At 27.5% G+C, this 13,258-nt stretch overlaps 1 protein-coding gene across 1 annotated transcript; it reads left to right on the forward strand.

Moving 5' to 3' along the window:
• The first annotated feature begins 3,060 nt into the window (after nucleotides 1-3,060).
• LOC105626938 (zinc finger protein 93-like) lies at nucleotides 3,061-4,347 on the forward strand. The gene is made up of 5 exons (XM_012208229.1): nucleotides 3,061-3,160; nucleotides 3,286-3,469; nucleotides 3,619-3,856; nucleotides 3,954-4,091; nucleotides 4,234-4,347. Exons 1-5 carry the CDS (start codon nucleotides 3,061-3,063, stop codon nucleotides 4,345-4,347), a joined length of 774 nt encoding a protein of 257 aa, XP_012063619.1.
• Nucleotides 4,348-13,258: the final 8,911 nt, after the last annotated feature.

Raw genomic sequence — 13,258 nt, forward strand, 5'->3', positions numbered from 1 at the left:
AGAGAGAGAGAGCCAACTATTTTATATACATTGATAACTATTATATATTATTTTATATATAACTATTATATATTATTTTTATCATGAGAAAATATGATATTAAAAAATTCTGAAAAAATTTTTGAAAAAAATTCTTAGAACTTGAGAAGAAATGAGAAGAAAATAAACAATTTTTGTCTTTTTCTGTTTTTTTTTTATAAAGTTTACAATATTTGAGTAAAAAATTATTGAAAATCGTTATTACATCACATCGCAATAATAAAAATTATTTGCGCATGCATATCGCAATATATACATATAATGAAATTATAATTGATGAGCCACGTCTAATTCTTAAGTTTAATTGTGGATCATAATGCAATATTTTAACACATTCAATTTTATTTTAAATTAGTAAAAAAATTAATGATAACTGAAAAGAAATTAATGAAAATTAAATGTTTAGCAATAAAAAACAGTTAAATAATGAATAGTAATTCTTTTTGTATATAAACATGTAAAGTTGAATAATGCTAAGTTAAAAAGTAAAAACTTAATTAATTTTAACTTAAGTTAGTTACACTTTATCGGTAACTACCAGGGAAAAGATTTTTTATATATAATTATATAAAATTATATAAAAATATATATAATTTTATATAATTGCATATAAATGGACATATTTTATAATTGTATATAATTATATATATTTATATATCATATATAAACTTATATTTGTATAAAACTAATTTGTTTTTATCTCGTTCGAAGAAAAACATATTAACAAATTATATAAGAAATGAAGTTATATAAGAAATTTGACTTAAATTTATATATTTTCTTTCTTTACCAAAAGAAATAAAGATGAAATTAATTTAATAAACTGAACAACTCTTTTTTTCATAGTAAGTGCTTTATAGTTAGATATTTTATAGTTATATGTATATATTATATAGGACGTAAAACCACTAGTTGTGGATCACTCTTTAAAAAAAAATTCATATTTTTATTCAGATATCGACCAATTAATAAAATATTTAATAGTTATAATTGATCATAAACATTATACTATGGATTTTTTATACTATGGATGATTTTATTTCATTTCGGTACCGTTTTTTATATGTTTTAACTTTAATTAAATAAAATAATGACAATTATTATTCACAATTAGAACCCATATATTAATGGGATCAATTCACCAAATGTTTTTATTCTTTTTTATCGGTGTTATTATATTACATTATAATAATAAAAATGATTTTCGCGTGCATATCGTAATATATATATAAAATTAATTAATTATAATTGATGATCCACATTTACTTCTTGGGTCTAATTGTGGATCATAATGCAATTTTAACATATTCACTTTATATAAAATTAGTGATAGTTAAAAATGAATGAATAAAAAAATTAATGAAAATTAAATGTTTAGCAATAAAAAAACAGTTAAATTATGAATAGACACTTTATTCTATTTTGATACTTAAAATAAATAAATCTTTTCGTGATGGCATCATTTGTAAGATTTGACAAGTTTTTAATTTTTTCCATAAAATTTAATGCTACTTACTACCTATTATAAAACTTTATATCTACTATAAAAGCCATAAAACAATTCTTATGATATTACATCTTGAATGAATTTCTGAAGATATATACGTTAGTTAACTTTGTACATTTAATTAATTAACGACATCAATAAAATGTATAGCGTTATTCCTAATAAATTAAATTTAATCGACATTTGAAAATAAATGCTAAAGAATTTTGTGATATGTATTATTTTATTGGAAAATACTATACTATAATTATTTAAATATAAAAAGGAACTAATACCTGACCTACATCTGGTGCTTTTACCCTCATGTATATATAAATATATCTTGCTTCATCGTTTTTAAGATTTTGACATGCTTAATTATCAGTGTATTTGAAATTTAACCATAATTTTCTTTGTTACTATGTCTGAGCCGTAAGCATTGCATGTAAGATATTAAATAATCAAAATTTTAGTTTTATAATTTAAGTTATATTAATACTTTAAGTTAATACTTTAAGTTATATTAATTTTACAAATATCTTTTTTTTTATGATTTAGTCTGCTTTTGATATATTCTATTTCTTCTTTTTTATTTTTCATAACAGCTACCACTTTATTATAATTTTATTACTGGAATTAAATTTTTTTTCCGTCGAACGTAAAATAGATTTTCACTATTGTCTATTCTCTACTGAATTCTCTATTAATTTCTATTTATCAGATTTTCAAATGACAAGCAATTTTTTTTATACAGTTTATTTTTAATATTTCCTTTTTCATACTTATTGGTAGTTTATAAAAAATATTGCTTTCAACCTTGATAACTATTTTTTATTTACATTATGTTTCTATATTCATATTTAATTTGAATTACATTTAACTATTTTTACACTGTTTACACTGTTTTTAAATATTTTATTTATGTAAATCAGAAAGAAATGAAGAAACGTTCATGTATAAAATAAATGTTCCAAATTACATATACATATAATATCACTAACGATAAAATAATGTCAATAAATAAAATATGTCAATGTAGCAGTAAAAGATATTAAAATATGATGGCAGATTTCGATAGTTTTTCATATAGCTATTATTGTGAAAGCGTATTGTAAAATATCCATCAAAACAATGCGCATCTTTGTTGTCACTCTATATCTAATCTCTCTATCTTTTTTATCAAAGAAAATCTGTCTTCACACGAAATAGACCGCTTTTATTAATTTCTTAACATAGACTTTTTTCTCGATATAGCACCTTCTGGCTTAGGAGTCAATATTTTCCTGTCATTTTGCAAAGTATTTAAGTGTTTAATGAGTGAAATAATTACATTAACGGCGAACTTTCGGATATAATTTCTTTGATAAAAAATTTTATAAAATAAAAAATTATATTTTCCGGTTTTAGGTGAATAAACTTGAAAGTAAACATTTGAGAAAATTTAAACCGTAAGGACTATAAAAGGAATTCAAAGAATATTACAATAAAATTAATTGAGAATACCTCTGAAAAATTTGCGATTTGAATCTAAAAAAATGAGTTTTAAATCTAAAAATTTAATTACTAAATCGCAATATTTCAATCGACATAAAGGAACGCACAATGACACAAAAGAATATGTATGCGAATATTGCGGTAAGATTTGTTTTTCATGGTTAATATTTTTAATGTTTTTGATAACTTTTTATTATTTCAACAGTTATCCGTTTTATGTCATTTTTATATTTATTTTATAATAACAATTTTCCTTAATATTAAAGATAAACAATTTACCTCTTCGAGAACTTGGAAACAACATTATAAAGACGTACATTTTCAAGTTAAACCCTATAAATGCAAAACATGTGATAAAACATTTCAATATGAATCGGAATTGGGTCGTCATGTTTTGCTTCATGCAGAGAAAAAACCTTATCAATGCCAGTTTTGTGAAGAAGCATTTACGTGAGTAATAACAATAATTAAATGAATAACAACAATTAGAAAAATTATTCGATATCTATTCTAAAATTAATTAATAATTATAACAATAATACAAATAATACAAATAATTGATAATAAATGATAAAAATGTTGCTATGGTCATTTTGTAGTCGAAAAGGGAATCTAGAAAGGCATACAGAGGCGAGGCATACCATTGATAAAACTTTCAAATGTATCGTGTGTAAGACATATTTCAAAACTCAGCAGGATTTGCGTGATCATACAGATACGGATCATCCTGAAAGAAAGTACAAATGTAACGAATGTCCATCTACATTTACCCATCAGAGGACCTTTAACGCGCACATAAATATTATACATAAAAGCAGTAAATCACATGTTTGTAAGGTATGTGCTACAAAATTATTATTAATATCTTTTTTTATTTCTCATATGATTGTTTACATTTTTACATTTCGTTAGACATAAATGTATTGTATTTTAGGTTTGCGGCAAAGGCTTTCGTACCAAACATCACAAGGCTAGCCACAGTTTGGTACACAGCAATAAAAAGTTTTTTGAATGTTCGGAGTGTGGCAAGGGCTTCAAACATAGAAACACATTTATTGTACATTTGCGAAAGGTCTTTCACAAGAAAATATTTAATCGATTCTCTGAAGCAAATTCTCATTTGTCTTCTTATTTCTGTTATATACTTATAACCATATATTATGACAGATAATTGCAATATATCATTTTATATATAAAAAATTATTTATTTTTAGAATCACAACAATGACACCAACAATGACGACATCTGTAAAACAAGTGAAGAACAAACAGTTCAACGAATTATGGCCATTCTTAATGAAGCAGTTCAACAATCTGATGAAACATAAAGCGAGTATCAATAAAGTGTTAATTGGAGTGTAAAAGAAGTGTAAGGAGGGAGTAATGGAAATGAAATCCATAAGAAGCGAAAATTGGAACATGGAATGTAAAGAAAGCATCGACTAAACATTAAAGAAACACAAATAAAGTATAGATAAGTTCTTTGGCAAGCACGAGCAGAATGTTCGTTGAATGTAAACGGAGCGTGACTAGACAATCTAGAGAACATAAACGAAACATCGTCGAGTTCTTAGATGAATGAAATCGAGGTCCTTGGTAAGCAAATGATATTTTAAAATATATTTTATTTATTCAGTAAATTTCTAAAAAAAGTGCTGTTTTCTTTTTGAAGTTCTAGGGGCTAACTTCAAGAAATTATTTCATTAGAACAGAACTGAAAAATCTTTCAATGCTACGTCTATCCTAGTCTATGCAGTTTTTTAAATTTGAGAAGTTAGTTCTCGCTAAATCCCTCTACCGCGTACTACTCATCGACGCTTCGTTTACGTTCGCTATATAGCTCAATGACGCGCCGTTTTAAAATAAATTTTTTTATTTCTATGGAAATGTACATAAAGCGTATTTTAATGCTCCATGTACTTTTTGTGGCATATTTAAGAAGCATAGATGAAGTACCAATGAATGAAGTGTTAAGAAGTGTATCAGTACGTTCCATGCATTCCTTGCGGAGTGTTGAGAAGCATAGGAGAAACATTAATAAAAGCAAATATTTAAAACATGTGGGAAATGTAATAGATGTGTTTCGGGCACACTTTACAGAGCGCTTGGAGAGAGTTCGGAGGGCACGTATAAATAAAACCACTAAGAATCAATGAAAAGTTGATGAAGTGTTTAAGAAGAAGTGTTTCTTTGTTCACACTTTTTCGACAAGCTATACATTTTCGTCAGAGTGACAATGCGTCCAGTAAATTCTCATTTAATAATTTTAATAATTTAATAATTTTACGTCCTTGTTAGGTTTAAGGTACACTCGCAAATTGAAAACAGAATTTTTTGAAATTGATACTACATGTATTTTACTAGAAGACGTTATTACGCTTGTGTAATTGCAATGAGATTGAGGTTTCAAAAATACTGAGATGTAACAAATTGAAAACCGCATTTTTTATATGTGTCACTTACACAAAGTTAAAATGTCACGTTTCTTTTTGTGATTCAAACTAGCAGTGACATGTTAATAAGAAACGGGTATGCGAGTAGAAACTTGAAAGGGATATTGTAAAACAAATGTCATATAATTTTTTACCATTTAGTCTGAAAAAGTGTCTTGACAAAAATTCAATTTTTGTAAATATTTGTCAATGCATCATATGAATCGGATGGAAGTAATGCTACGTTAGGTTCTCATCAGTGTTCACTTTTTCTGTGTGCTTGCGACTAACAAACGGAATCAAAAGTTTTTTCTCACTAGCGGAAGTGGAAAGTCACAGTATCAAACGTTCGAGGGAATTTAACTTCTGATGATTATTGCGAATGTAGTACCTTATAGGTACGTTCCCTACCACTTATAGCGCAGTAAGCATTATTGTATTTAATGTATGATGATCGTGTTTAATATATGAGTGTGTTTAATATAAGAATGAAATAATACTTACAGTGTGTGAGCGTAAAAACGAAATTTACCTAAATGTATTAACCAAATGTAACCAATCGTAACTAAGAATCAATTATAGTGCTAATTTACCCGCCTGTGTCTTCAGAATACAGTCTAATTTTAATATTGGATGTACGTGTTATTATTTTTGTATGTATGACTATGGGTGTGTTCGGGAAGACACTATTCGCGCTATGGACGCAAACGTTACCAATGTTGTTCTTGGAGCCAATAGTGCGATAGTGTTAGCAAGTTCCATGAATGATCCTAGCGTAGCGTTGGTAGCGTTAACCAAAGAGATATATTGGTTGAGGTTAAGTCTAAGTGTAGGGAATTCTCAATGTAGGGTATTTCCAATCAAACTTTTCCCTATAATTGCAATCTCTATGATAGCTTGCCGCTAGGCCGAAGTGAACAATGTAAATTAGATCAAAAAATTAATAGTTACACTAAGTAAATTAATCAGATAAAAGGAAGAACTCTTGAGCATCCATTGTCGATTTCAGAAAAATGAGCATATCTACATCTAATAAGGACCTTAAGCAACTGCAACAGAATACTCTGCCGCGCTATACTACAATAGTAATTTTTTTCCGTACACGGGAATCAAAAATTGCCAATAACAAGATACCTCTGATTTTCACATTTATAATGAAATCAAATGCACAAGTTGAACTTTGCAAACTTTGAAAAGTTAAAGATGACACAAGCAAGAATTACGTTCACTCCAGCCTAGTGCCATTACCAGAGATTAAAATTGAGTGGCCATTAGCAGAGATTAAAATTGAGATTGCATTCATTAATAATAAAATTTAAAATTCACACATTATGTACGTACGTTTACTCTACGAAATTCTAAGAGAGAAAAGTTTGGTCGAGAATAGAATCCCCTCAAATATTAATCTAACTTTGACGAATATTAAACGCTACCAACGCTATGCTAAAGTCGTTCATGGATCTGTAAACGCTAACGCTCCCAATATACTACCTCGGAAGGAATAGCGTTGATAGCGCGCAGTTGTGACGTTTGCTCACGCTACTATTAGTGACGTCATGATGTGTTTATTACGCGTTCTGCAGCTCCGCGAACAGTTTGTAGTAATAGCGTCTCCCCGAACGCATCCTATATTACTCATGTATGTACTTTATATTATAAGTCGAGAGACATGAATTATATTAAACCAATTGATATTATAGAGCATAATAATTTATTCTCGATTATTGAATCATCGCTATAATTAATTAATTAATTAAATAATTTAGTTTATTGTAAAGCTATATGAAAAAGACTACATGTTAACAGAGTAATAGACATAAAATACGAGCGATAATTGTCTCAAATATGATTGACGATCATTATCTGATAAGGTTTCTAACAAGGTCGAAGATAAAACATAAAATTTTAATAAAAATACAAAAATAAGAAATAAATGATATTATTATTCTGATACACACAAACATATATTGGTCCGTAATTAGACTGTCTTGCAGTTAATTCTAAAATGCGAATGAGGATGAGTGATCCAATGGCATGGTTTCCCCGGCGGGAATAAGATTATGAAATATTGGATTTGTCCGGAAAGTTCGTGCCGACTAAATTTAAATTTAGTATACATTTATTAAATTAAAATTTTCTGCGTTTCAATTTTCTTTCAACATCTGCACGAACTTTCCGGACAACCTAATAACATCGCCTGTCGGATAGGTTACGAAATCGACATATCCAGATAACATCGAGAAAGAATGTTTTTACAATTTTTCATTCGTATGTCGAATTCCTTTTTAGAACCATAACAAACTTTACATATGTTCTGATATTCCTATTTTTTAGACGTGTTCCTCTTTGATATGTACATATCAGGATTCTGATTTTTGTCGAATATTTGTTCCAGTTCATGAGCAATGAAGTTCCTTATTTTCATCCTTGTTCAGCGGACTTGCCGATTCTCTCAATCAGATCCAGAACTCGATTTCTCCTACAAAAATACAGTATAAAAATTTTTAAAAGATGTGATATAATTTATATGTATTTATACAAGAGTTTCGTAACACAATTATATCATTTCCTTGAAGAAGAAATTATATGAACGCTACTAATCTAATTACAATTACAAATTGTTTTAATGATTAGAAACACATTCACGTTGATTTTCTTAAGCATGGCAAGAAAATAAAAGGCTAAACTTCTGAAAATGTCAAACGCTTAATTTTCATGAATTTTGGTGAAACACTCTAAATGACGTCAATAAATACTCTTAAATGGATTTTCACTGACACAAAAAGGTTTAATGTCAAAAAAATTTAAATAAAATTATATATCACTTAATATAAAAAATAAATAAAAAAAATGGATTACTGTTACATAGCTTACTATAAATTACTTTGATATTGATCTTGATTTCTAAGAAGATCTACTTTCATATGTTTCTAGACGGGAAGGGAGGAAGGGGGTGAGAATTGCTTCGCATAGAAAGTCGTGCGTTTCGAATCTCCTCCATTCAACTCCAATATCGAGTGTTTCATACTATTCGTATATTCCTTTTATCTTCGCAAGATAAGATTCAATCAAATGTTCAGACAAAAGTTGTAGGATTTAAAAAGATCTATTTACAATCTTATCAGTTTGACTTTAAGTGATTTATCGTGTAATTAACATTATCGTCGTGTAATTTACACAAAGAGTGTTCGACTGACGGCTAAAATCTCTTGAATATTGTTCGAGATCGTGTCTTGAATAACATTTGTCAAAATCAAAGCCATTGGAGATTGTATCTTATTTTCATTTTTATGTAGCAATAAATTTTTAGTGCAAAAATGAAAATAATCTTCAATTGTATAATGTTAATGCCGACTATAACTTTCGAGTATTATTAACTCGAAAAGTACTCAATGAAAAATAACTTTATTATAGCGTTTTGAAAAGCTCTCGATCAACTAATAGATATTAAATATAATAAAAGGAATAAAAAGTTAGATTCCATTTAAAGAAATCGATATGACTGATCTTTGGCGTTACCTAAGGTTAAACTAATAAAATTAATAAATAGATTTTTTTTAATCCTACAACTTTTATTTGAATATTTTTACGATTGGACCTGATTCTGCGAAGATAAAGAGATGTACAGATGGTCTGAAATCTGATATAAACCGAGAAACGTGTAATATACTAAAAATAATAAGTACAAATTTCTATATCTATTCCATCAAACATTTTTGGCATTTTTAAACCTTCTTGTTGGAGAAAATCCATTTAAAGACATTCATTTGTCATATAAAATGTTTCTGTCAAAATTCATGAGAATCGGACGTTTGACTTTTTGGAAGTTCATCCGAATAAAATAATTACAAAATTTTTATTATTATAATCAGAGCTGGGATTAGATGCTTCAGTAATGAAGCAAAAAAATGCGATCCCTCAGAAACAAAAAAAATATTTTCTTCACAGTGTGAAAAATATAATAAAAAATAATCTTATTCATTGATACTTAATTTAATAGTAACATTATTTAATAAGATAGTTAAATGTATAAAATTATACAGTCAAATATATAAAATTATACGTTAAAAACATGCAGGTTATGTATACATGTATATTATAAGCAATAAAAACATAGTTACAAAAAGCAAAAATAAAATCAAAGTATATGTATATATTGTATTTATATAATAAATAATATTAATTATCGTAAAAATTCATGGAAAATGTTTTTCATTTAAAGTAATACTTTTTGTGCTTCGATAATCACAAAATTTTTCTCAAAATTCATATCCTTATATGTATTTCGTTTTACTTATAATACAAACGAGTAGGTAAATATAATCATCGTAGCGAATAAATTAAAACAGAAATTTATTGCCATTTTTGCATCCTTCCAAATTTTTTATACGAGGCAAATGCTTTGATCAACTCAATCCCAAGTCTGATTATAACTTTAGCTTTCAAATAGGAAAACAAAACCGTGCAAAACAATCATACATGATAATCATGCGACGACGAAGACTTAAATTTATTTAGATTAGATCTTCTAATCTTCCGGAGCCACAGATTAATATTGTGGAATGACACTCCCATCTTTTGGGCCAATTCTTCCATTTTATTTCTTCTAGGATATGGTGTTTCTTTAAGCATCAATTCTAACTCATTCCGCTGATCATCCGTGAGTTTCCTTTTGCTGCGCGACGCTGTTTTCACCGGCTTTGTCATCTCGCTTTTGCAATAGGAATGTTCGATCTTGATTCGACCTTTCAAAAGATCAATCTTTTGACCACAAAAGATCGGATTTTTTTAATCAATTTCCTTCTTTTCTTGTAAACTTTTATTGTAAATCACTTGTTTTAGCAATGAATCGATCTCAGATTTTTCTCGATAGGAGCACATTCGAAAACATTACTCAAATGCCTTACGCAGTAAAATTTAACCAGTACGAATTGATCTATTTACAATAAAAACCATAAGATCTTAACGTAAGTAATAGCAAATACAATATGTTAATTTCTTTACTGTTTACATCTTACTGCTTAAGTTTTTCTGCCATGGCTCTTATCCAGTAAGCAAAAAACATAAGATCAACATTTTGAAATATTAATTTTATGAATTTCATCAACATTTTCGTCTAATTATTTTATAAATATAATTATAATATTATCTAATAATATATTTTCGAATCATTAAACGTATCAACATTATAGGAATCTCTAAATCAGTGTTATAGTCTGTTCAAAATGATGTTGTATTCAATATTAAATACAATACGTTAAAATGTACATGTTATTAAATATCTTTATAACATCCTAATAATAATAATAATTTTTTGCTTAGGTAACGACAGTGATTATTAAATCTTTCCTCAATAAAATCTTTTTTACAGGATTGGTAAAAATCATATTTAAAACATTCCAAATGGCACATAACGCCTACAAGCATTTAAAAAAACACTTAAAAAACACTTAAAAAAGTATAGTTTTAGCATTTTTCAAACGCTGTTGTACTACTTGGGATGTTTAAAATATGTAAAATCAATATTTTTAACATATTTTAATATATTTTTAACATATTTTAAATATGTCTAAAATACTATTTGAGACATATTTAAAATATTAAAAAATATGTTTTTAAAAAATATGTTTTGTTTTTTAAAAAAAACATTGAACGCGGACAAAGCTATTAATCTGCTCGCCGAGTGATTGAATGCGATTGGTTGGATCTATAAGTAACATCATTTTTACTCGGCAAACAGGTTAGCCGCGCATTATTTCTTGCCAACTTTGATTTTACTGCATAAATAAATTTTTCCAGATTGATCTTTAAGAAATCATTCTTTTTAATGCGATGTATAATGAATCCATATTGTTGCAATCCGAGATCGATTCAAAGATTGATTTCCAATAAACGAATCACACTCCTATTTTGTAATCGGATTCAGAACCCACCTTTTCCTGCAATAAAAAAGCATATTAAAAATAATAAAAAATTATACTAGTGTATATTTATATATATTAAAATCTCGTACTATACTATCTATAATACCTATCATTAAAAAAGAAATTATATAAATGTTAAACTCTGCTCTATCATTCAATTTAATTTATGTTACGACACAAGATCTAATCACAATTACATCTCTTTTAATGATTAGTAATATCATTACTTTTCGACGGCAAATAAATAAAATAACTTAGGCATCGAATGGCTTGCCGCGATTGACTCACGATCGTAGATCTGAGTTCAATCTCACTCGCGCCCACATACGCGATTTTTTGCGTTTAAGAAGTCATCTTAATCATCAGATGGAGTAAAAAATGACTCCATCTGATGATTAAAAGATCTTTAATCACCATTCGGATCTGGCGTTAAAGATCCCATATATCAGTGGATATTATATATAGATCCTCTAGACTAGAAGTTGGATATTAGATTAACAATCTAATTCCGGAAAATAATCTGAAAAATTGTTACGAAAAATTTCATGAGAGTTAGGCCTTGTCCCATCGAATGAATGAAATAAAATAAGACTCTCTCTAATATTAACAATAAATAAGGAAAATATATTGGCAATGAGAGTCAAGTGCAGTAATTGGAGCGCAACAAAATTATCAGTGATTTATTAATCAATAAATAACAAACGGCATCATTCTGAGCCATCATCAGTGGATACATTACTTGTACATGTGATTATCTCAAGCTCCACTTGGAAAGTCATACGTATGTCTCTCACAATGATTGCAAGACCAAATGATTTTAGATCTAAAAGGAGCCAAGATCTGTGATAGAAAGTTTGTTCATTCGACTGATCAGTTTCCACCACAGATCTCGACTCCTTTAATGGCTCGGAATGATGGCGTTTGTTATTTATTGATTAATAAATCACTGATAATTTTGTTTTCCTTATTTTTGAAATAAAAATTTCCTTTTCCTTATTTATTGAAATAAAAGAATTACAAAAATTTTATTATTATATAAGAGCTAGGATTAAATGTTTCGGCGTTGAGGCAACAGAGAAACAAGCACAATTCTCAGTAACAAAAATTATTTCATGTAAATAAAAAATAATATTAATTAGTGATATTTAATATTAATTTGATATCATTATATTTAATAAGAACATAATCACATGTATAACAAGGTACATTAAAAACATATTATGTATCATGCTATGTTATAAAAGAATAAAATGTATAGTTACTAAAACAAAATCAGAGTGTGTACAGAGTGTTCCAGAAAGATCGCCAAATATTTCGTACGTAGATTAAACTTAACTAATTGTAAAACTAGTTGAAAAGTCCTCTACTATTTTGCAATTTTTGCAATAGTTAAAAAGATTAATAACTAAAAATCGCCGAATATTCTTTTTTAATAATTTTTTATTCGAATACTATCAATTTTACAAAAAAACAGCGAGAGAAAAAATTATTTATTTTCTTCTTATAGAGAGCTCTAATAATTTTTTATTTACTTTTTAGTACTGAGAAAATGCAGTATTAAAAAATTCTGAAAAAATTCTCAGAATTCTATGAAAAGAAAATAAACAATTTTTATCTCTTGCTGTTTTTCTGTAAAGTTGATAGTTTTCTGTAAAGTTGAATAAAAAATGATTGAATACCTATATTCGGCGATTAATAATTAATCTTGTTAACTATTACGAAAATTGCAAAATGGTAGAGAACTTTGCAACTCAGTTTAATCCGCTGCCCACAAAATATTTGACGGTTATTTTAAGACACTTACACACACACACACACACACACACACACACACACACACACACACACACACACACGACTACACACACACACTACAACTACTA

The sequence above is a fragment of the Atta cephalotes genome (genome assembly GCF_000143395.1).
Source record: "Atta cephalotes unplaced genomic scaffold scaffold00007, whole genome shotgun sequence".
Classification (NCBI taxonomy): Eukaryota; Metazoa; Arthropoda; class Insecta; order Hymenoptera; family Formicidae; genus Atta; species Atta cephalotes.